Source organism: Phascolarctos cinereus, unplaced genomic scaffold (genome assembly GCF_003287225.1).
Source record: "Phascolarctos cinereus isolate Bilbo 61053 unplaced genomic scaffold, phaCin_HiC Scaffold_726;HRSCAF=1367, whole genome shotgun sequence".
NCBI classification, from domain to species: Eukaryota; Metazoa; Chordata; class Mammalia; order Diprotodontia; family Phascolarctidae; genus Phascolarctos; species Phascolarctos cinereus.
This window is the reverse complement of record NW_027556098.1, coordinates 341,811,833-341,837,301: the sequence shown is the minus strand read 5'-3', so window position 1 is coordinate 341,837,301 and position 25,469 is coordinate 341,811,833. Positions and strand designations below refer to the sequence as shown.

At 41.0% G+C, this 25,469-nt stretch overlaps 1 protein-coding gene across 1 annotated transcript; it reads right to left on the bottom strand.

Moving 5' to 3' along the window:
* Positions 1-497: 497 nt before the first annotated feature.
* On the bottom strand, positions 498-24,996 carry THSD1 (thrombospondin type 1 domain containing 1). The gene is given in 6 exon segments (XM_020969985.2): positions 498-2,212; positions 2,215-2,238; positions 8,193-8,351; positions 12,706-13,668; positions 17,195-17,346; positions 24,227-24,996. Coding segments are annotated over 5 exon segments (2,559 nt in total). The 5' UTR covers positions 17,253-17,346; positions 24,227-24,996; the 3' UTR covers positions 498-857.
* Between the last annotated feature and the right edge of the window lie 473 nt (positions 24,997-25,469).

The window sequence follows — 25,469 nt, the reverse complement described above, 5'->3', positions numbered from 1 at the left end:
TCCTCTTGCAGATGTCAAAGAATTGTGTTTCCGTAACAGCTCATTAAATGTCTAATTACTCCTAGTCTAATCACTTGGGTTCCAAAAAATTATTTTATCCTGACTGTGCTTGTCATATATATGGAACATGTTAATACTTTCCCCAAGGTTACCAGATTCCTAAGCTATCTGCAATTTATTCATTATGATTCAGCCTCCCATTGCCAAGGTCACCCTGTTCCAGAACTGATGGCCTAAGGTACAGCTCAAAGGGTTGGCTTCAAGTTGGAAGCTGTCAGTGAAGCTTCCCAAGAAACTCACCTTCCTGAGTTAGATCTTGGCATGCTTTACATCCCAAAGAAACCAATTCCTGTTATTATTATTATTGCTTTATTATTCATTAACCAATAGTAGCAGGATAACAATGGAAACAAGTTTAGGATAAATAACTCCTTTCCCCAAATCAATCTCTCTCTCTCTCTCTCCCCCTCTCTCCCTTCTCTCTCTCTCTCTCTCTCTCTCTCTCTCTCTCTCTCTCTCTCTCTCTCTCTCTCTCTCTCTCTCTCTCTCTCTCTCTCTCCCTGTCTCCCTCTCTCCCTCTCCCCTCCCTTTCTCTTCACTCTCTCTTCTCTCTCTTTTTTCTTTCTCACTCTTTCTCTCTCATTCTCTGTTTTACACACACACACACACACACACACACACACACACACACACACACCCATCCTTCCCATAGATCATTTCTTCCCCATTCTCTGTTTAGTGGTACAAAAAGTGGTATGAAAACAGTCCAAGGGATGATGCTGAAGGCAGGAAGTGAGGACATGGACTAGGAGAGTGACCAAGACCCCATGGAGTTTTGTCCTCACTTTCATCTTCCTTTAGATTACCAACTTCTCTACACTTAGTGTGCTTGTTGTTTCATCTTCTTCATTTGACCCAAAATACCCAGGCAGGTCAAGCATCCTTTGCTCTAGCTCAGTAAGGCCAAAAGAAGTATTGTCATAGAAAGCATATTCAGGGTGTGCTGGGAAGCTCTGACACTTGTCTCTTCTGTACTGGGAGGGACTCAAAGGGCTGACCCTCTGGTAGCTATCCTGGGGGACTGTTGGGGAGGGCTGTTTCCTTGAAATACTCTTGTGACTCGGTGAAGGTCCCCGTCTGTGTCGGTGGGGTTCGGCTCTGTCTGTGCCATTCGCCAGTCCTGCTGGACGGTCATTGATCAAGTCGGGTTTCCTGGCTGGAAGCCCCATGGGGTGGGACTTGGAGAGAGGGGTGAGTGGTTCATTGGCCATCCCAGTCCCTTGGGGATGCTCCAGCTTCTCAGGACATGGGTAGGCTCCTCGAGACCGAGCCCTAAATCTATCTTCATGGTCCCAGGTTCGTGTCCTGGAATTATAGGCTGGAGCTTGTCGTGGCGTCAGAGTGGACATGCTCCTTTCCCTGAAGGGCCTGACTTGCTTGGTTTCATGGAAACTTGCTGTTCTCCGGAAGTGGGAGTGTCGAGGATAGCTCCTTTCAGACTGGCCCCCTTTGCCGCCCACATATTTCAGCTGCGATCTGCGGATGAGGGTCTGGCTGGGGCTCAGTGCAGGATTGGCCAGAGACACACTAAAATCTAGCCTGGAATGAGGCCTTTCTCCTGGATTGATGATGGCTGACTGGTCCAGAAAAGGGGACTTGATTCTAAATTTGTTCACTGTGGCTTCTTCTGGACTTTCTGGGTCTAAGGTAGTACCAGCAGCACCCTCAACGACTGTGTCAGTCAGAGGACTTTGAGACACATGGTACACTTTTGTCGTTTCTGTCAGACCCTTCTTTTTCATCTCTTTAAGCTGCTTTTGTGCGAGGCGGTAGCTAAAAAGAGGGGGGATTATCTTCTGGGCATTGGATTGAAAGCTCTCACTGCCAGAGACTTCTTCCTCTGGAGTCAGCTGCATGCTCCTCCGGTAGGTCAAAGGGATACTGATCTCCGCAGGGCTCCCCAAGGGTCCCTCACCCCCGTCAGAGAAGCTCCCCCTCTGCTCACTCAATTGACAGATGTTCTCTTCATCTGAGTTCTTCCGGAAGCTGGAGGAGTGGATCGAGTTGTGCCGGGCCGGGGTGCTGCACTTGGGAGCCCGGCCAAACTTCCTCCAGAGGGTAATGAGCACAGTGGCAATGATTATGAACAAACACAGAGAGATCCCAGTCACGGTCACAATGTTATTAGCTTTCAGGGGGCCCTTGGGTTGATGGGAGATGGGCTGGAAGGCTTGAGGGCTGAAACAAATTTTTAAAAAAATACCTTTTAAAGCTTCATTCACCAATGTTATCTTCTCTGAGTGGCTGGGATTTTGATTAAGTATCTGATAACTCAGAAAGAAGTCAAATTGATATAAACCAAGATTCCTGGAATCTGCAACTGTTCCTATATAGACAGTTCACTCTAAAAGTCCATCACTAGAGGGAAGGCTTATTACAAATACAAAGTGTACCATAGATTGACTACATGACCACCAGAATAAAGAAACAACACAAGATTCCACGACAAGGATAACAGGCTAGCATTACTGCTTGGAAACAAGAATTCCTGCTGTTCCTAAACCACCAATCAAATGGGAAAATACTTCTAAAGCACTTAGTACAGTGCCTGGCACATAGAAGGTGCTCAGTCTGTGCTTCATCTCCCCCTTCCCCTGACAACAATATTTTAGGATGGCATTTTGAGACAAAAAAAATAAGATTACCCCAAAATAGAAAGTGACATACACCACTAGTCAGTGGTTTTACTGAACTGTTTTTAGGGAATTTACTTTATAGAGGGATCATTTGGGGCACCGGTTTCTCAAAATGTGGCCTGAGGATCCCTAGAGGTTCCCAAAGCCATTTCGGGAGGTCCATGAAGTCAAAACCATTTTCAGAATAATACTAAGATGTTTTAATGTCCTACATGGCAAATATCAATTGATACAACCCATATGAACAAAAGGTCTTGGGGGTGGTCTTTAAAAAATTTTAAGAGTATAAAGGGATCCTGAGACCAAAAGTTTGAGATAAACTGATTTAGGGAGTTTGTTGGGAAGTATCCATTGTGTTTAAGCAAAATGTCCCAATAGAAAATATGAAGGCAATTCTTGTGGGTTGCAGCATTACGGTTATTGTTGAAATGGATCTCTATCAATTTTGAATAAATCAGAAAGTATAAAAGGAAAGTATCTCAGTACTCTTTACAACATGACTCCTATTACAATCCTGAGCCTTCCCTCAAGTCCTATTGTGGCTTTCTATCATAACATGGAGAAGACCCTGAATTCTTAAGGCCAAGCCAGCTGAGTATAAACACTGGTGAGTCCTACTGAGCCTGAAAGCCTTTGTGAATGGGGGGGTCTCACACCAGACTGTGTCTCTCCTCCAAATATGGAGAGGCTTCACACCAGAGGTTTGGCTGCCAAGTACTAAATTGTTTCAACAACAGTAATTCACAAAGATCATTCCCTAAATCATAGAAGGTCATGTGATCTGTATATGGTAGACAGAGCACCTCCACACCAATGAAATCATACTTCCTTGGTACGCGTGTTATGTGTCTCTGGGTCTGAAATCTCAACAGTTCTGAAAATGTTTCTTCTGCCTATTGCCCAGAAATGCCTGGCTCTTTCAGCCTTATGTTTTCGCCTTTCGCCCTCCTTTGAATTTTTTCCTTTTTTAAAATCTTTATCCTTTTCCCTTACTTCTGGTTACCAACTTTGGAGACAGTGGAAAGAAGGCTGACTCTGGATTCAAAAGAACTGGGTTTCAATCCTCTTTTACCTACTACCTGTGTGACTTCAGACAGGCCATTTAACTTGCTTGGACCTCACTCTCCTCATTTGTAGGGAATTGGACTACAGGGTGTCTGAGGTCCCCTCCAGTGATCAATCTATGTGATCTTATGATCTCTACTCCATTAAGCAGTCTGCCCCAGCTATTATAATCAGTGTTCTGTATCAATAAAGGGGAAATCATCAATATTCTACTAGATGGAGCATGGATACAGCAGCACTAAGCTGGTAAAATCTGTTGCTGAACTAGACCAGTCAGTCAGTCAATCAACAAATAGTGATTAGGTACTTATTACGAGCCAGGCATTGTGCTAAGTGGCCAAAAGAACACACAGAACCAGTGGATTCAGGCTGCAGTGAAAAATGGAATTTTTAAAGCTAAACCAAACTTTAAATCCCTAATCAAATGTGGATAGCTTAATAACAAGATACATACAGATTTTTCTAAATCATCCCATTTTAGGATTATTGCTCCTTTAGAATGTAACTTTCTTGAGGGCAAAGGCCGTCTCACTTTTGCATTTGAATTCCCAGTGCCTAGCACAGTGCTGATATATAATAGGTGATTTATAAATGCTTGCTGCTAAATTAATTGTATGGTTGCAGCAAATGTGTGACTCGTGACATTGGCTGGTTACATTATTTTTTGAGTCAGAGACGTGAGTTCAGATTCTGAATTGCCACTCACACCTTGGACAACTCTCTCAGCATCTTTGGTTGCCTCATTTGTAAAACTGCGGGCAGTTGGATGAAATTACTTCTAAAGTCCTTTCCAATTTAGATCTATGAGACAACTTCCTTAGCTTCCTCAAAACTCGTAGCTTGAAATTTTCTTGAAAATGTTATCCTAGCCAATCTGCGGCTTACATTGGTAATAGCCAGGCAATAAGCATTTATCAAGTACCTACTATGTGCCACGCACTGTGCCTGGCACAAAGAAAGGTAAAAGACAGTCCCTGCCCTCAAGGCATTCACATGGGGAGATAATAAGCAAATACAAGGAAGTTATGCATAAGGTACATAAGAAATAATGTAGGGAAGGCACTCAAATTAAAAGGACTGGGAAAGACTTCCTGTAGGAGGTGGATTTTAGCTGGCACTTAAAGTATATAGGAAATTGCTTAATGATCTGTGATGGTGTGTCCATTGGTGTGTCCATTTCTAAGTTAGAGCAATAAACTAGGGCAGAGAGAAAAAAATTTTTTTCGAAGGACTTCTGGGGATTTTTGCCCATTTCAGAATTCAATTATAAAGGGCCTTAGTGCCAGAAATAATCTATAGTATTTGTCTTGCACATCCATTATAAATTAAAGGTGTAGGTAGTTACCATCTCTGGATGCAAGAGAATATTCCATCTCCTAAAAAACTATTGTGAATCTAGAGATGATGCCCCACACATATGGTTGCAAGTCTGTGCCTTAAAGTACAAATACAAAGTGGCAGGCAGGACTGTGGCTGTTGCAGGCTGCATGTAATGTCGGATTTGTTGATATATTGCTTAGTTTTGCTAAGCCGGGTTTTGTAAAGTGCTTAGCAGGATGCCTGACACATAATAGGTCCTACATAAATGTTAGCTATTATTATTGTTGTCATTAATAATAAATTTTAAATTGTAAATATAAGGTCTTAATGTAGAAGGTGATTAGAGTTGCCTTTAAAAGTTAGATGTGTATTGTGAAGCCCTGAATAGAGATACTGGAAGAGAATGGGATATCCCAGAGTGGGACAAAAGAAACTTCGGTGAGGCCAAGTAGCACTTGGGTGAAGAGCTTAAGGCAACTCAAAGAGAAAATCAAGAGAGGAAAGCCTACACAATGCAAGAGAAAGAAGGTAAAAGGCAGTATACAAAGGTCATGGAAAAAGACGGAGAAGGAAAGACACAAGGAGAAGACCTAAGATGTTGGATCCAAAGTGCTTAATGGGAAAAGGGACCTGTTAGAGAGATGCCTGTAACAGAAAAAAAAGAGAGAGAGGCTGCCAGATCAATGAGGTTTTGGAGAAAAGACAGGGTGAAACATAGAGAGAACTTTACTCCTTGAGAGACAAGAAGGCCAGGCTAAAGGTGGCCCTTTGATCTACAACTAGAGGATAAAATCACAGTGGGTCTGGAATGATGAACTATAAAACTAAGGGTCAGGGCCTAAAGCAGAGGTTTAGAGACTAAAAGGGAATGACAAATAAGAATGCTGGAAGGGGCTGCTCAGATCTGATGCTTTAAAACTGAGCAAACTTAATCGAGAAACATGTACTTGAAACTTCATATTACCAGCAAAACACTTACTTGGTACCTACTAATTTGTGCCCCTGAAATTTCCTCATATTAAGTTTAGTTGTGCACCTAAACTCTGTGTGAGTGGATGTGTGTGTCCAACTCCAGGATACAAGTCAGAGAAGAGGACAACAGCACAAAGAAGAATTCTGATGAGGAGGGAAAGGGAGAATAGTTTTAAAAGAGATGAACGTGAATGCATAGGGAATCCCTCAACCAACTTGGATTTTTTTTTCAAAGACATGTACAAAAGATGGGAGCATATCTCTGCTCGTTATTGCTGTACATGATTGTTCAGTTGTTTCAGTCATGTCTGGCTCTTTGTGACCCCATTTGAGGTTTTCTTGGCAAAGATACTGGAGTGGTTAGCCATTTATTTCCTCCTCCAGCTCATTTTACAAATGAGGAAACTGAGACAAACAAGGTTAAGTGATTTGCTCAGAGTCACACACCAAGTATGTGACTAAGGACAGATTTGAATTCGAGAAGATGAGTCTTCCTGACTCCAGGGCTGGCACTCTACCCACTGTGCCATCTAGCCGCACTGAGGAGATAAATCTAAAAAGCGTGGCATAGTCCAGCAAGAGTAGTGTCAAAAGTGTTAAATCTGAGAATGAGCAGAGGCTGGTGAGGAAGGAAAAGAGGCCTGTTTTTAAGCTATTTCAGAGAATGGAGAAAGATCAAAGAAGGCGTAGGATTGCTGTTCAAGGTGGATGGTACCATAATAAATGAAGGAGCTGCTTGAAATTACTTTGCTTGTTTTCTCTGCCCAGGAGAATAGTCATTGTACTATAAGAGACAAAAAAAAATAGGGTATTAGGAAGCTGATACTCAAGAAAAGTAAGGTGGCAGTAAGAGATTGTCTAATTCCTCTTGTCACCTGGTCCAGATGAGCTATATCCTTGGGTGCTCCAAGAATGTCATCTTTAAAAAAAGAGTGTAGAGAACTGGAAAGGAGAGGCAGAATGGGAGAAGAGCTACTGTTGTCCTGATTTTCAGAAATACGAGGAGAAAAAGGTCTACAAATTCTAGGCAGGCGAGCCTGACTTCAATTCTTACAAGATTCTAGAATCTATCAGGATATTTCATGAACATTTCAAGAAGAAAGCAGTGACCACAAAAGACCAGCATGGCATCCTCAGAATGGATCACGCGGACCTGTTGGGACTGATGTGCAGTGAAGAAAGCAAAACAAGAGCAATATGCACAGTGACTCTAAGAACAATAACGAAAACAACCCCAAAAACAACTCTGACTCACCGTAAGGACCAGTGTTGGCCCCGGAGAACAGAAGATTAAACTTTCTCCCCTCCTCTTAGGAGAGAGGTGGAGGACTGTGGGTACACAAGGTTGCAGATGTTGGCAGATGACATCGCTACATTGGCTGCATTTACTTAACTATTCTTTTTTGCCACAAGAAGGGGTTCAGTAAGGGTGCGAGCAGGGAGAAGATGGGGATATTGGGAAATTCTGTGATGGGCGTTAATAAAACTTAAAAAAGGGAAAGGGGGAATGGTTAGAGAATCTAGAGGGCTGGGGAAAGGCCAGAACACAGGAGTTTGGCCTTTAATGGAAGAAACACTCTCCCTTCTTAGCTTTGTTGAAGTAAAAGAGAGAATTTAAGATTATCTGTCCAGAGACAAGATGGGGTGCTTTGCCCTGTTCTGTGACACAAATGTAGTCTTGACTCTCTACTCAGGTTTATGTGTCTCTCACTATTGTATTCAGACTAGTGACATGGGGGAAAATCTTCCAAAGAACTACAACAAAAATCCCCAGGAAAAGAGGGAGGGGGAAAAAATTTATTTTCCTCAAATTTGTCATGCTTCCCCTTCCATCCTCTTCCTTCTACCCACCACAAGGCAGTCCATCATATCTCTAATTCAGTTACATCTCCTTGCCGTTTCCCTCTCTATTGTATCATATACTCTTTCCTTGGCACCAGATTGGACAGATACCCTCCCTAGCTGTGCACCATCTTAGATGACAGCGAATATGTGCAATGTTACTAGGACTAGATCTATCTGATTGCCACTTCTGGCATTACAGTGGACAGAGTGACTCCTGGGCCTAGTCTCTGTTCCCATCTGAGACCACCATGAATGCCCTTTCCGGTATGTTGAGTACACAGAAAGTATACATACTAAAGCATTCTTCCAAAGAGCACAAAGAGGTCTCTATGGGTGTTCCAACACAACCAGGTTTGGCAGGGGAGGAGGTGAGACAGATTCGCTGCCGGTCACGTATGCCGTCACCACATGTTACGCTGCACGGGTTCCAGGCCTGCCAGAGGCTCCATGTTTCTGTAAGTACACAAGGTCAAATATGTGATGCTGTGTTCTCTAGGGAAAGTTAGGAAGCTCCCCCTTACTGGGGAGAAGGAGAAAGGGGGAAAAGAATACGAGGAAAACAAGAAAAATACTCTGCAGTCCCATTCTAATACCACAATACTAGATCATAGATTTAGTCCAAACCCTTCATTTTATATATGAGGAAATAGAGACACAGAGAAGTCCAAGTCACAGAAGTATGTGTCCAAGGCAGAATTTGAATTTAGGTCTTCCTTGCTCCAAGTCCAGAGTCCTATCTGCTACAGCAGACTGCCTTATTGGAAGACTAAATAAATAAATGAATGAACGAACAAATAAATAAGTAAATGAATAAACAAATGCTAACATCTTATTGGCAAATTCACTTTAAAACTAAAAACAGGTAACACTGCAGCGCACTGACAGCTGGAATAAATTTACAAAAACCATTGAAAAATCCAGCTTGTGTCCCTAGAGCCACCAAACCCCCAAAACAGCTCTTATAACACCTATGGCCATGAGAATATGCCAACACTGCCTACCAAAGCTAAGCCAATCCAGTCAGACCTTGCTTCTGCTCATCAGCTGATGGAGTATTCCATAGCAACCCCCAATGTTGGGTAGATGCACTCTTGAGCTAGCCAGGAGGTACTTTCTTTGGGATGAGTCATGAAACTTGAATTCTTGGCCCCTTCTGGTAATTAAAAGTCTCTGGGGACTTTCACAAGAGCTGGAACATTTACAAACTAATTCCTTGGACTAGTTTCAACTCAGGTGTGGTAATTATGCTCCATCTAGCATTTCAACAGAACCCAGCTTTGTGCTCTACCTACTGCGTATCATGGTTGGGCCAGAGAAAAACTAAGAATGTGGTTTTTCTTTTTTGTTATTGTTTTGAGATTGAGTCTCTTAATTTTGCCCAGACTGGAAATGCAATGGACACCCACATGTCTGATGATCCCAGTGCTATCACAGAAGCTTTAAACACTCCATTTCTGAGGTATGCCCCTCCCTAGTCAGCCTGATGGCTCTCTATTCTTGGGGGTCCACCATATTGGTGCTGGATTTAGTATGGACCCCCAATTCCACTTTAACCCTACTGCAGCTCAGAGCTTCCTAGTTCAAGTCATCCACCAGCTTCCCCCTCCTCCCTGACAGTAGCAGGGATTTCAGGACTGTGCCCCTACCACACCCAAGGAATGCAGTGGTGTTGGGTTGGTTTTTTTTTCCCACAAAATCTCAGAACTAGAAGGATCTTCAGAGGAGTCCAGTCCAACCTGGACCTAATCAGGACTTCTCTCACATACTTTAAGACAGCTATTATGTGCTTCCTGAGTCTTCCTCAGGCTCAATATCCCTAGTTCTTTCATGGAATCCTATAAGCTTTATCATCATGTTGATATTTTCCTGCAAAAGATGGCTAAAAATTCATTTCTTATAAAATGTTTTGTATATAAAAGCTCTATGGAAGTTCGATATATTATTACTGGTGTTCTAGTATATTATACTATATATTACTATACTATATTATATTATATAATAATATAAAATATAATATAATACATATACTATTTTTTATAATATACAATTATTGGCATTTTTCTTTCTTCTTTTTTTTTAAATCTGCACAGAATAAATGCCACTTTAGTGAAAGATAAAGCCGAGCCTCAGCTGACACATATTTACCCTTTTCATCTTTATACATTTGCAACTTGTGACTACAGAACCATAAAATGAATTCCATAAAAGCCACACACACGCACACAAAGCAGCGTGGTTATTTTTTTGGTCACACCACTCTATACATACGTGTGAAACAAGTCCGGCTGGCTTTTTATACTCCAAGCCAGCTGCAAAAGTGAAAGACACATTGATATTTTTTTCTTTAATCTTTTTTAAACTGCGTATAAATACAGGGATCTTTAAATATGAATGAGTTAACCTAATTAATGTGTTTTAACCTAAAAGGAAGAATTTAATTGGCAGGTGTTTGCAAAGTAAGCAGTTCCTATGCAGAACAATCCCCTCCTCCCCACTCCCAGACCCCCTTTTTCCACAGGAATATAAAATCATGAACTGGGCCTCACAATAACATTTTAAATGATGCACATAATCCGCCTGCAATTTGGGAAGTGCAAATTCCCTCCCACCCCCATACAATACAAAGGAACTAGTCTCAGAAAAGGTTTGATTCCAGTAACATCTAAACAAGATATGTTTATAAGAAATTCTAATGGAAATAGGAAAGTCTATGATTATTATAAAGTACAATCTGAAGCTAGAGATGAAGAGCCCTCTCCTTCACCTACTGTGCCGGGTGTTAAGGAGTTCCCACATGCATGTGTCTTTTTCTTGCAATAAATCCAGTTGCAATGCATGTCTTGCGATATTGTTTTTGGTTAACATGGGGAAAGCTTCACAGGAATACTAGTAATGGAAGAGTGTATGTGAAGACAGAAGATTCAATGGCCAGAACCAGGTCTGATTCACATTTTTTGATATTTTTTTGTTTAAAAAAAAAAGCAAAGGCAGGGGAAAGGAGAATGATTTTGATTATTCCTATACATCCACTTCATGTGATCTGACTGAGAAACTCTCAGTTATGCCCTGAAGGAGCTTACATTCTAGAGTACCTAAAATGCATCCAGAAAAGGTGGCATAGACAAACACACAATTATTCCATTTCCAAAAGAATCTAAAAATTGGAGTCACTGCCAAGCTAGTGGTCTATGGAGCACAAGTACATCTCCTACTCTAGAGGAGTGTGGAGTTTGAGGAGAATTAAACTGGGATGCCATCTTGACTGGCTGCCTAGAGCATTAATTGATATTTTAAAAATAAATAAGAAAGAAAAGGGCAGAAAAAGAACTCAACTCAGCCACACTTGAACTTCTGGCTTAGGGGAGGGAAACCTAAAAATTACTGTATAAAAACCTGGGTAGACACTACGTTCCTAGATCTACCTGGAATTAAGAATCATGTTTCAGCCATGTGGATCCTTAAGTCAATATTTATTTGCAAAGGCAGGCAATTTATGGTGCACAAAAGAGTATAAAATACACATAGTCTTTAGCTACTTTCACCACTCCTAATTATGTAATTATGCTCAGTTTTATTTAAGTAGCATGATTGTATGCTGTGACGAACATAACTGAACTCCAGGCAAAACATTATATAAATAATAGAGCACTCATATTCATTTTATTAAAAATTGCTTCTAAGATCCAACTACCTCTGCTAAAATCCTAGTCTGATATCTCATTATGATATGAAGGTGACTTGGCTTTTGTTGATTTTTAAAATGTTTATTTATGCTTTTTTTCATACCACAGTTATTTCCCAACAAACCTGGTGCCCCTTCTCTCTCTGCCTCCAAATGCATATGAACCTTCATATATATCTATATCTATATCTATATCTATATCTATATATGTATAGATAGATATATATAGATAGATATATATATAGATAGATAGATAGATAGATATAAAATAACTAATTATAGTTTTTTGAAGCCCATGGTAGTAGAAAGAGCCTGACTCTAGAGTCAGAGGATCTGGGTTCAAATCTCCCTTTTGATATTTTCTTCCTATGTGAACTTGGACAAAAAAAACTTAACCTCTCTACTAATTTTTCTTAACTGTAAAATGAAGGGGTTGAACTAGATGTCCTCTGAGTTTCCTTCTAGCTAAAGAGCTATGTCAACTGGAAGGTCCTCTTCCACTCAAGTATGGACCTAGTGATGTAATATATGCCTGTCATCTAACAATGACCCTAGCCAAATTCAGGGAAGTGCGTCCGTCACCAAAAGATTGGCCACCAGATAAAGAATTTTTGTTTGCAGTAACTAATGAAGATCCTCTCCTAAGGCATAGAAGGACTATGACCTGGAAAGCAACAAGCCCATTTCATAAAATCACCGACACATTGAAGTACTGACCTATAAGAAGAAAATGTCCAATTAAAGTAGCTGCTTTTCTCTAAATTCTGATGGGAATTAGGTATGGCCTACTCAGATTAGAGAAAACAGAGATCAGTAAAGCTCAGCAAGACATGCCAAGAATTGAGATTTGGCTTTGAGTTTCAAACCCAGCTCTGCCACAGACTTTCCATAGTCACTTTAGGGGAGTCTACTAGTGGTGGCCAGTGTGGACCATTTACTCAAGTTTCCCTGTCTCCCAAAATAAGGACAATAATAATGCAAATTGGGTTCCTAGGAGGCATGAATGACAAAATGGATCTGCCACACTTGGGAAATTAAGGAGTCTTCTAAATACTAAGCAATAAAGCCAACTAGGAAGTGCCCATTCAAAACATTATGAGAAATAAAAGAGATTGCAATACCAACCTATATTTCTCTGAATCACCATGCATTCCTCCCTCGAAGAAAAATGCGTTTTGCTTGAAAAGCTGAACTCAAAGCAGTATTTATTTTTCCCCATGGCAAACAAAGTACAGTTAAATGCTGTTTTGCTGACCCCTAGGGGCACAATGTTTTCAGCCAACCAACCCGGCCTGTCCCCAGAATTCCTGGGGGTGTCCTTGTATACAGCGACCACTCCTTGGGCAAAAGTACATGGAGGGGGCACTATTGCCACTTCCACCAAGGACTCACATGTTAATTCGGGCAATGTCATCAGCTTGTAGCCAAATCTGTGGACCAGGTCAATGGGTCCTGTTGAGGTAATGATTGACTCGGTATCATACAGTTTCAATAACACAGTGGCATAGGCTTGTGGACCAATGGGAGCACAGTCAAACTCTATCCACTGAAAAGGAGCAAGGCTAACTCTTTTGCTGATCCTTATTTCCAGTGGTTGATCCCTGCTTTCTTTCAGCTCAAAGATGCTGTTAGTGAAGGTGATGTCCACCAAAATGTCCGGTCTGTCTGTAGTGAAAGAGCACAGTGGCTGATTTGTAAAAAGTCCCACCTGTAAGATACCTCCTGTTGCCTTTGATGTCTGATTGAAATCGATGTGGAACACGGGCCACTCCACCTTCAGAAAAGCATGCTTCTCCTGCCAGGGGAAGCTTGTGTCATTGTCCATTTTTGCTGGATTCAATATGAACCAATAGTCACCAGCCTCCCTGAAATAGAAACATTCAAACTCCAATGTGCCTTGGGATTGGTTGGTCAGGAGGTATTTGGTGGTGATGGTCTGATTTTTGCTTGCATCAAACAACAGGATAGACACATTCCTCATCGTTGCATTATTTCCATCAGAATACTGGAAATCTACAGACACCGTGTTGTTGCTTAAAGCTACGTGACCTGGCTGCCCCAAGAGAAGGTACTCAGTTTCACCAAGAACTGAAAGGAAATGACACAGAAAATGTTTAATAATCCAGATGAATATTTACAGCTACCAGTACATGGGTGGGAAAGATAAAGGAGAGAAAAATGCTCCCAATCATCTTTGACAGCTCTATTGTTTGATGTTGGTGATACCCACAGACCCCCAATCAACTCTACAAATAATTGGCATCATAGACTAAGCAAAGAGTAAATGCACCAGCCTAAGCATCAAGATGTTCAGTGCAGATCCCAGCACTGAGAGCTTAAACACTGTATAATTGGATCAAAGGCTGGACTCTGGCCAACTGATTTAAAGCTGTCCGAAGACAGAATGAGCTGCCTTGGTAGAGAATAAGTTACACATTACTAGAGGACCACAGATTCTTATCCAGGTACAGGCTGGGCTAGATGACTTCAGAGGTCTCTTCTAACTCTGAGAGTTTATAATTTAACTTTTCTGTGGTTCTATTCTGTTCACAGGCTTAAAGAGATTTAATTATTGCAAAACACATTGAGATTATAGCATGCCGTAATCTCCCTTCGTATATATGTATGCATATATACATATATATAAGTATGCATATATACATATATACGCATATATACATATATGTATGCATATATACATACAAATACATGTACATATACAGGTACACATACATATATGAAGCAGGGGAAAATTCAAAATTTTAGAGGGAAAAAATGCAAATCTTATTTCAGCACCAACCGTATTTCTTGTTGTTCAGTTGTTTCAGTTATGTCTGACTCTTCCCGACCCTGTTTGGGGTATTCTTGGCAAAGATACTAGAGTGTTTTGCCATTTCCTTCTCCAGCTCATTTGGTAGATGAGGAAACTGAGGCAAACAGGGTTAAGTGATTTGCCTAGAGTCACACAACTGGTTAGTATCTGAGGCTGGATTTGAACTCAGGAAGATGAGTCTTCCTGACTCTAGACCTGGCACTCCATACACTGTGCCACCTAGCTCATCATTTGGACTTGGGATTTCTTGGGCAACCATGATTCATGTATAGGAAGGATATTTGCTTAAGTAATAAAACCACCAACTTTTGAGGTTTGAAAGGACTATAAAGATTATTTAGCCATTTTACAGATGAGAAAACTGAGGCCCAGTGACATAGCTCAGGTCTCCTGTGACTCAGTTGGTTCCCTTTCTATACCGTGATAAAGAATCAGCTGTGTTGCATCACTGTAAACGAAAAGGAGGAAAACCTAAAATTGATTTGAAATTCACAGGGTCCTGAATAGATGGTTCAAAGTCTTCTGCTATGCTGGGAATTTTTGCCAGCAAACGAACCAGTGTCAGGCTAGCTGGATGTGGTGCTGAATTTTGGATGGGTATATAACGTTGGTGCTTTGTTCTGCCAGGCGAATAAAAGGGACGTTTACAAAATCCAGCAAGGAATGAATGGACACTGCAATGCTGTTACTTACAAGTTAACCAATCTTCTCTCTGGAGCTGTTGGTAACTTTATAGCAAATGGCCTTATTCTAGACAGGACAGATACATAGTCTCTTAAGGATCAGTCATATCTTTTTTTAAAACTCTAACTCAACTTGAAATGATTAAAGTGAAGAGTAGAAAGAAAACCCAGTGCCACAACACACAAGTATCCTTGTTTCTCTTTTGAAATGTATCCAAACACATATCACAGGAGACAAAATCTGGCTTTGTAACAATTAGCTGTAACCCTGCTGGGGTGAGAGTCCCTTCTAGAAATGAAAGCTCTACACAGCTCTGAAGAATATTCATTCTTTTCTAAAAGGCCCATGCATAAGTATGAACTGATTTTTCATATTATTTGAATCATTAAAAGTAAGAAACAGGAAAACAATGCGATTTTATGCCTTCAGTTTATTTTCCTTTTCTCAATTTCTATGTATATTTTTTCCTATTTGAAAACTGTTTTAAGGGAGGTTTTTTTGCTAATTTTTCTCCCAGTGGTCTTGTGATACTGTCCCTACAAGATCAATGATGAAAAAATAGTAAGATGATAAGTCAAAGAAACACATTATATCAATTAGCATTTGTTAAACACCTACTATGTGACAAGCACTATTATTTTAAAAGTAAAGCTGCCAATGGGGCAGCTAGGTGGTGCAGTGGATAGAGCACCAGCCCTGGAGTCAGGAGGATCTAAGCTCAAATTTGGCCTCAGACATGTAACACTCACTAGCTGTGTGACTCTGGGCAAGTCACTTAACCCCAATTGCCTTACCAAAACAAAACAAAACAAAAGGGCAGCTAGGTGGTGCAGTGGATAGAGCACTGGCCCTGGAGTCAGGAGGACCTTAGTTCAAATCTGGCTTCAGACACTTGACACTTACTAGCTGTGTGACCCTGGGCAAGTCACTTAACCCCACTGCCTAACCAAAAATAAAAAAAGTAAAGCTGCCAGGTGGCAGATGATGCAGTGGATAGAGTGCCAGTCCTGGAGTCAAGAAGACTCATCTTTCTGAGTTTAAATCTGGCCTCAGATACTTCCTAGCTGTGTGACCCTGTGCAAGTCATTTAACCCTGTTTGCCTCAGTTTCCTCATCTGTAAAATGAGCTGGAGAAGGAAATGGCAAACCACTCCAGCACGGTGGCCAAGAAAAGCCCAACTGGGATCACGGGAGAGTCAGACATGACTGAAAAACTACTGAACACCACACAATGACAAAGCAGCCATGGAAGAGGAAAGAATTCAGCTTCTAGCTCTGAGTTTCTACTTCAATGTTTTTTTTATCACCATGCTTTCTGATGTTGGTGTCAGTTGCATCCCTAGTCCTTAGCCTTTAGCAATAGCTACCCCCTATTTCACATTTTTCTGTACTCCCAAAGACTTACCTATTCTCAATTATGACCCTCAAGTGTGGAAAAAAAAACCCCAAACACTCCAAAATCGAGCCATGCCACAACGAGTCATGAACAGCGAACACCTGTGACTGTATCCTCTTTATGTTCACAGTTGGTCTTCCTTCACTGGGTCAGCCTTTCACCTTCTCCTCAGCTTGTATGGAAACATCACTACACAAAGCTCTCAAGAGACTCCTGGTCACCATTTAATTGAAAATGATGAGAGGATGAAGTTGCATTGTTCTTTTTTTTTTTAGGCAAAGCAACAATGGAGGGAAATCCTCCATCTGACTGATGGCTATAAATGGCTAGAAAGGGTGAGACAGAAGTAGGGTCCTAACAAGCCATGTTTACTCTGTCACCAACATTCAGAATGATTTACAATCTTCCCCTATGGGTGGCTCGATTTCTTTACCAATTTTGAAATAAATTCCTCCTCCACTTTCAATTACTTAGACATCTACATGGTATTTTGAAATCACCAAAAGAACATATTAACTCAATGCAAAGACTGTGGGGTTCTTAAGTGGTTACTTCCCAAGTTGTGGACAAGTTTTCTACTAAATGACATGATCTCTTATGCTTCAAAATGGATCATCAATCAACATCACAAAGTTTGTAAATTTCACATTTAAATTTTTTTTAGCTTTGTATTTATGATAAAACATGCATTTTATACTCACCATAGTCCCAGAGCACCACTAATAGTAGATTCGAAAAGTCTTTCAACATTTGTTTCATTCTGATCAGCAGCACCCCAAATCCTTGGACTCCTCATGTCCTTTCTCACACCCAAGTCACATGCACTTGTCTCAAGAATGCCTGCAATTTATAACTTTAGAAATGATAGCCTCGATCAGTACAGTTTATAAAATTAAAGTCCCTTCAATAGTCAAACTCCCTAGAATAGGAAGTACATTCATTTTCTGTCAAATAAATGTGACTTCATTTCCTTCCCTTTATCCCATTATAAGTAAGTCACCTACTTAAGAACTGCGGCACAGTGGATAGAGCATGACCTGGAATCAGGAAGACTCTTCTTCCTGGGTTCAAACCTGCCCTTAGACATTTACTAGCTGTGTGACCCTATGCAAATCACTTTATCCTGTTTGCCTCAGTTTCTTCATCTGTAAAATGAGCTGGAGAAGGAAATGGCAAACCATTCAGGTATCTTTGCCAAGAAAACCGCAAATGCGATCATGCAGAGTTGGACACAACTGAAACAACTGAACAACTTAATAACCTGACAGAAAAATGAAGAAGATATTTCTAAAATTGTTGTTTGTCCTTCATTTTCAAAGAAGACTGATGACATAATGGATGATGTCTTGACTTGTGTGTGAATTGGATTTAAGTGAGGCAAAGTTGCACAAAGTCAACTCCTTCCTGAGTCACAGAAGTCAGGACAAAAGTCAAAAGGATTGATAATAGCCTGGGATGCAATGGATGACCTTGGTGTCTTTGATGCCTGACCAAGCTCTAAGTACTCCACAGCAGCACCTGCTTCAACCGCCTATATGGCTGTTGGAATAAATTGTTCTTATCCACTCATTCCACTGGGGGAAGTCCTCACATGCTTGTGATAAACATCCCCCTGACTCACTGACAGGTTTGAGGCCTGTCGGTTATCCTCAACCTGGTTTAGCTCATTTGCTGAGATGGTTTACTGGGGTATGGCTGCATGCTACAGCTTCTTGGAGCCACAGGGGAGAGTTGGGTCAACAAAGTGGATACCAAAGGTGGACGAGCAGCCCTGGAAGGGGTTCAGCAGCCCTCACATCAGACGTGCTAGGCCTCCTGAGGACCCCATACACCCTTATTTCTAAAATACAACAGTTATGTTCTTATAACACAGAGTAGAGACACAAATTTGACAATTATCTGGTACATTTGAGAATATAAATGGCCAATCAAAACAATATGGTTAGCAATAGGCAAAGAAGTGTTGGACCTGGAGTCAGGAAGACCTAAATCTGGTCTCAGACACTCACTGGCTGTGTGACCCTGGGCAAGTCACTTAATGGCTGCCTGTCTCAGTTTCCTTATTTGTAAAAGGGGGATAAAACAGCACCTCCCTCCCTTAAATCACCTTGTGAGGATAAAATTATTTAAGATTTATAAAGCACTTTGCAAACAAAGTGCTATGTGAGTGATGATGATGACGATAATGACGCCAACGACGATGATGACGTAATACTATTTTGTTTGTTTGATCGTTCAGTCACATCCAACTCTTTCTTGGCAAAGATACTGGGAGTGTTTGGCATTTCCTTCTCCAGTGTGTCCCTATTTTATAGACGAGGAACTGAAGCAAGGACTTAAGTGACTTGCCCAGGGTCACATGGCTAGTCAGTATCTGAGTCCAGATTTGAACTCAGATCTTCTTGACTCCAGACCTGATGCTCTACCCACTGCCCCATCTGTCTCATGTTGCTCAAATTATTAGATTTTTGCTAAACTTCCAATTCAACCCAATAAGCATTCTATTAAGTATCTAGTATGCACGCAGCACTGTATAAAGACAAAACAAAAAAGTCTCTCAGTCCCTCCCTCAAGGAGCTTACAATCTACCAGGAAAATACTACGTGTAAACAGGTACTCATATACATGATCATTTGAAAAGAGGGAAGAGAAAACTATTAACCATAGGGATTAGGAAAAGTTTCGTGTAAAAGATGGCCCACAAGGTGAACCTTAAAAAAAGCTAAGGAGAAGGTTGTTGCAATAGTCCAAGAAAGAAGTAATAAAAACTTGAATTATTGTGGTGGCTATGTGAGTGGAGAAAAGGGGATGGATGCCAGTGATGTTGTGAATACAGAATCAATAAGGATCTGATATATAGATATATGGATAAGGGAGAAAAGAATTAAGGATGCCTCTATCATGAACATATGGGACTGGACAGATGGTAGTATACTCAAATGAAGCAGAGAAACTTGGACATGAGGTGATTTGAAGGTGAGATGAGTTCTGTTTTGGAGATGTTGAATTTGAGATACCTATGGGACACCTATCTGGAGATGTTTAAATGACAGGTAATTGGTGATGTGAAGCTAAAGCTCAGGAAAAAGACTAGAGGCTGGATAGATAGATATACAGACAGATAGACAGATACAGACAGACATATGTACTCATATATATCTATACATATATGTATGGACATGTGTGTGTGTGTGTGTGTGTGTGTGTGTGTGTGTATTGCACAAAGATAACAAATGAACCCATGAGCTAATGATTTGACCAAGAGAGAGGAAGTGCAAGAGAGAAAAGATGAGGGTCCAGGACAGAGCTTATGGGACCATTTGCGGCTAGGGAGGAAGGAGCACTCAGACAAATGATCTGAGAGAGATCATGAAGATACAGGAAGGAGAGAGTGGTTGATGGTGTCAAATGCTGGGGAGATCAAGAAGGAAAACCAACTCCACTTCTTCAGGGGTTGTAAAATGCTAGTCTTACTTTCCTAGCCTCATACATTGGTCCACTGGGGCTGAATCAGTTTTCCATCTGTTCTGCTGCATAGTTTTGCTAATAAAAAAAAATTTAATAGCCAGCATTTATAAAACACTCAAAAGTTCGCAAAGCACTTTACATATAATATCCCATTTAATCTTCACAATAACCCTATGAGGTAGTTGCTATTATTAGCCCCATTTTACAGAAGAGAAAACAGGTTGAGGCAAGTGACTCTCACAGTTAGTTAAGTGTCTGAGGCAGGATTCAAACTCGTGTCTTTCTCACACCAAGTCCAGTAGTCTTATCCATTACGCCACCCAGGCTAAAAAGTTGAATCGTAGTTGTTGACTTTTTGGATAGAGTGACAGTTCTACAAATAATTATTAAGTTAGATTGTTAATTTATTTAGAGGAGCGGGTATATCTTTTCGTCTTTTTCTTGTTCTTGGTGCTTACCACAGTGCTTCACACACAGCAGACTAGCAATCTGGGTTTGGTACAAGAATAAACGACACCTTTGCAGTTCCAAACAACCAGATTTCTTTAAGGTGATATAATCTAAAGAAGGAGTAGACGAATAGCAATTATCTTGTATTCTAAAAATGAAACACTTTCACTGGTTTTTCTTCTGTTAGTGTTCCAAAATTTGCTCTTGCTGAAGCATATTGGTAGAAGGATGATTCATGCACCACTTTATTTATTCATTCATTCATTTATTCATTTATTTGTTTGTTTGTTTGTTTGACTGATCATTTATTTATTTATTTATTTAGACAACCACTTGGGAGAGCAGGGAAAGTCTGGGCTACCTGTGGCTCAGAATGATTTCAATGACAGGCTCTCTTTCTCTTAAGTCAGGCTAGACTATTCTACTGTAGTACAAGATCTAAGGTGTTTGGGGGCCCATTTCTTCTGCAAAAAAAAGTCTTTTGGCTTGTTAATAATTTTATATATATATATATACATGTATATGTATGTGTGTATACACACATGCATATATATACACATAGCATACATGTTATTAATCATACATTTATTATACATTATTAAATTAATGTGATATATTTATATTATAGCTGCATATATAATACATAAATATGTAATATATATGAATGTATGTATATATATAAATGTTTTTGTAAAAAACATTTATAGATTTGTTTTAAAAGTCCACCATTATTAGCCCTTGACATTTAATATATATGTATACATGTTATACATAAGTATTAGCTTTCATAGGTGTGTATTATGCTCCTATTACTAAGAAACACTTCAATCACTGAAATTAAAAATAAATCCAGCTTCTCTCAGGAATGGATTACTCAGTATTTAAGAAAAAAAGAGATATTGACATCAGAATTTATCTTTCTCATTCAATAATAGTGGGTTAAAAAAAACAGATATTTTTCAGCACTCAAAGTAGTAGAGATTTGGATGGCAGAGCAAAATAAAAGCTCTCCTAGCCAGAATGTTGGAATCCTCTCCAGAACTGCTCACCTTCACATCTGAAACATGGATGGGGCAACGTGGCCCAAGGATGCAGATGAAAATTTCATGGAAAGCATCATCGTGATTATGTGCCAGTATAAGGCTTCATGAATTAAGATGCTGTATATCTGGTATTCAGCAACGTTGGATTGGGAAAGATTTAGTTCCAAAAAGTTCTGCAGCTTTTCCAAAACTGCCTGTTTCATAGTCAGGACCATTTAAAAAGAACTCTCTGATTGAATGCGGGTGATTGTGATGACAGCAATGAAAACCAATCTGCTCATCTTTCCATATGATGAAAGTCTTTCTGAGGTTGGTCGTCTATGCCTATCATGTGGTATAACCTGGAGGAATTCGAGGCAGACTCCTCTGAGACACATACAAAAGAGAGGGAATATGCTGAGGCTTCTAGAAGGAAATGTGGAAATTCTGCTAACTAGACCACCAACCAAAAAGTAACAGGACAGCCAGAAAAAGAGAGGACACTTAAGAGTAAGAAAGAACTTTGCTGAGTGCTATTTCTCGTTCATTTCCTTTTTTGCTGCTTCTTACTGCATTTCTTCTAACTTAGTGTACATACCCACCACTGTGTCACTTAAGAACATTTAGCTTTAAATAATGTTTAAGGAAAAAAGAATGTTGATATGTATAGTATATATGTAAATATACACTCACATTTACAGAAAAAGCAATTCCAAATGTCTATGTTGGAAATGGGAAAGGAACTATTTGTAAATATTCTCACTGGCCAAAGTATCACGCCAAAAAAAAAAAATCCCAGCAATAATAATATCTGCTTGGACCAGAAGTAATAGCTTGCGACCCCACAGACTGCTGTCCTAACTGGGGGAAAGGAACTAACCCTTGAGTAGTTTCCATGATACAGACATAAGTTATATGGCCTTTTCAGTGACATCTACACACAGGAAAAAGTGATTTTTGTCCCTTCAGAAAAGGAACACTTAAATTGGCAGAATTGGAGAAATTTTCTAATTCCAGAATTAGAAATTACTTAATGGAGGTCTTATTTCATGCTATGTATGTTCTAATTTGGTTTGCTTTCCTTGTATCCTTCATTTAAGAGTATTCCTGGTGGACAAGTTCATATACTTGATCTGGTACCAAGCTACACAAAGCCAGTCCACCTTTACTCCATGTTCTAAAAGTTATAGTCATCAAGTCATGTCCAACTCTTTGTGACTCTGTGAACCATAGAACAATAATACTATCCATGGGGTTTTCATGGCAAAGATACTGGAGTGGTTTGCCATTACCTGCTCCAGTGGATCAAAGCAAACCAGTGACTTGCCCAGGGTCACACAGCCAGTGTCTGAAGCTGCACTTGAACTCAGGTCTTCCTGACTCTAGGCTCAGTGCTCTATCCAGAAAACCATCTAGCCCTCTCCTTCTAAAAATATGCCCCACAAATCCATATTTTAGCGGTGATCCTTTGCTATGTGTCTTCCAAAATGTCTATGTACTATCATAAGGTCCTCTTAAAATCACTTTCATCCACCTTCCACATAGTAGGCTGAAAATAAAATAGGCCGAAGTTCTTATATAGCCATTCAATGCATGCTGTCCCAAAGATGTTTACTTTTTCACCAGAAACTTTCTGCTAGTTACTTAGTCTTCAGTACCGCAGAGCACTATGATTCCATCTGTTTGGGCAGTGTCTGGGCTGGCTGATGCAGCTCCACTTTGGTAGAGAAAGTCTTCATGGCTTGTGACCAAATACATTCATTAGCTGGTGATGAGCCACTCCAGATGGAGCTGGGGTGGTCCTCAGAGAGCAAATAAGTCATCTCTCTATACAGTCCCACTTTGATAAAAGCTTCACAAAGCTCGCACTGTTCAGGCATGGCCTAGGAGAATCCACGATTACCTGCACAACATACCCAATGCCAGAGTAGGGGAGACGGCTTAATACTAAATTTCCTCAGTGTCTCCATAGGATTATCATCATCATTAGCATCATTATTATTGTTATTGTTATTATTTTCCACACTGGTGATTTCATCAGTATGGGGAACTCCCTGTTTGGGAACTCCGTCTACCCTTGAAGATCAGCATCTCCTAGCAACTTGTGATTTTAGAGAAGGGGTGAGTGCGAACGGCAGGGGAATTAGAAGATTTAAGTGATTTGCTAGTGATCAAAAGTCATGTATATGTTGGAACACAACTTGAATGGAAGTCATCTGAGTTCACCACCCTATGCTACCCCTACAAGACACAATTTTAAAACCCTGCTACAAAAGTTGAATGACTACATAGAGTTTGGGTATTTCTGATTTCAATCAAGTTCTACTGCCTGTTGCACATGGCAAAGCAAATGTGGAGGTAAAATCTTATGCACTAGTGTGTGTGTGTGTGTGTGTGTGTGTGTGTGTGTGTGTGTGTGTGTGTGTGTGTGTGTGTGTGTGTGTGTTGTGTGTAATGTGTCCTCTTCCAGGAAAAGGCAAACGGGGGAGTAAAGTGAATGGGAACAGGGCAGTAGGGAAAGAGAAAGAAAAAAAAACATCATCAAGGAAAAAAACATCACTCGAGGTTTTTGATATGCAAATCCTCTTTTGGCGGAGAAGGCTGTTGTGATTCGAGTAAAGTTTCTGAACAGCAAAGAGGCAAGCAAGAGAGGAAGTCCCAGGAAATCCACGCGTAACCAGGTGGGCACCACGCATCCCAGCGCGAAAGCGCACAACTCCTCAAGTGCCAAGAGCCTGAGAACAAACTGGATTACTTCATAAAATAAGACAGGCAGGCAGCCAGGACTCTTACCTTCACAAACTGCAACCTCTGCTGGGATGTCTGGGCTCTTTTCCTGGGCTAAACCGCTCGGTGTTCTTAGCCACGGCGAGACGCAGAAACCAACCCCGCTTGCTCCGCCTGAAGGGACGTCTTGGCCCTGCGGCTGCCCCCGGAGCATCTGGGAGCCAGTCCTTTCTCCCTCCGCACCTTCTGGGCTCAAGCTAACTGGGCAGCCAGCAAACAGGAAAGAGAAGGGCGAGGAACGCCCTGCCCTGCTCAGCCCTGGCCCGGCCCGGCCGGCACGCCCCGCCCGCGGACTGCCCTAGGCAGCTGCCGTGGGTGGGAGGGAGGGAAAGAAGAGGAGGGCGCAGCATAGGCAAGTTTCATGTGTGCCTGTGTGTGTGTGCGCGCGCGCGCGTGTGTTTCTTTTTCTCTGCTGTGCATTGCATCCTTTCCTCTTCCCACCCCTTGCCCTGCAGGAAACTGGACAGGAAATATGCAGGACCGTAGAGAATTCTGCCTCCAGACTCCCCACCTCCCAGACGAACTGAGCAGCCACCAGAAGCCCAAAGTCAGCGCTTTTGCCCTTCTTCAGTCTAGGGCATTCCCTGAGTCGGAGCCAAATAGCTTAGACTGTCCCTACTCTATCCATCCTCAGGAGTTCCACGGGGAGTCAACAGTGGTCTATCAAGACCTTTGGAAATTCTATTACCCCTCTCCATAAAACTTTTTTTTCTTGCTTTCTAAGAAAGGAAAGTAAATCTAGCGAGGGTGCAGAACGCTCGCTTCTTTTGATGAGTGGCAAATGCCACCAAGCCTGACTGCCAATTTCTGAGCACTGGTCTGGTCCGACTCTGACATCCTGTGTTTCTAGAGGTTTCCTGACGAATCAGAAGAAATGGGATTTCCCTAGTTTCACAACATGACTATTATGGAACTGTTTTGCAAGACTACACCTGTACAGCCTATATCGAATTGCTTGCCTTCCCGGGGCGGGGTGGGGTGGGGGTGGGACGAGCAGGAGGAAGGGAGAGAATTTGGAACTCAAAATCTTAAAAATGAATGTTAAAAATTGTTCTTACATGTAACTGGGGAAAAATTAAATTTTTTTTTTAAATGGGATTTCCCACAAGAAAAACCGCGCAACTGGCCTTAAATTGAAAAGAGGACCCTCGTATGTGATTTGAGAGTTAGAAAAACATCCATCATTTTCGACTTCTACATCTTTTTTAAAAGCTCAGAAATGACTCCTTAAGGTTAAAATGCAGTCATC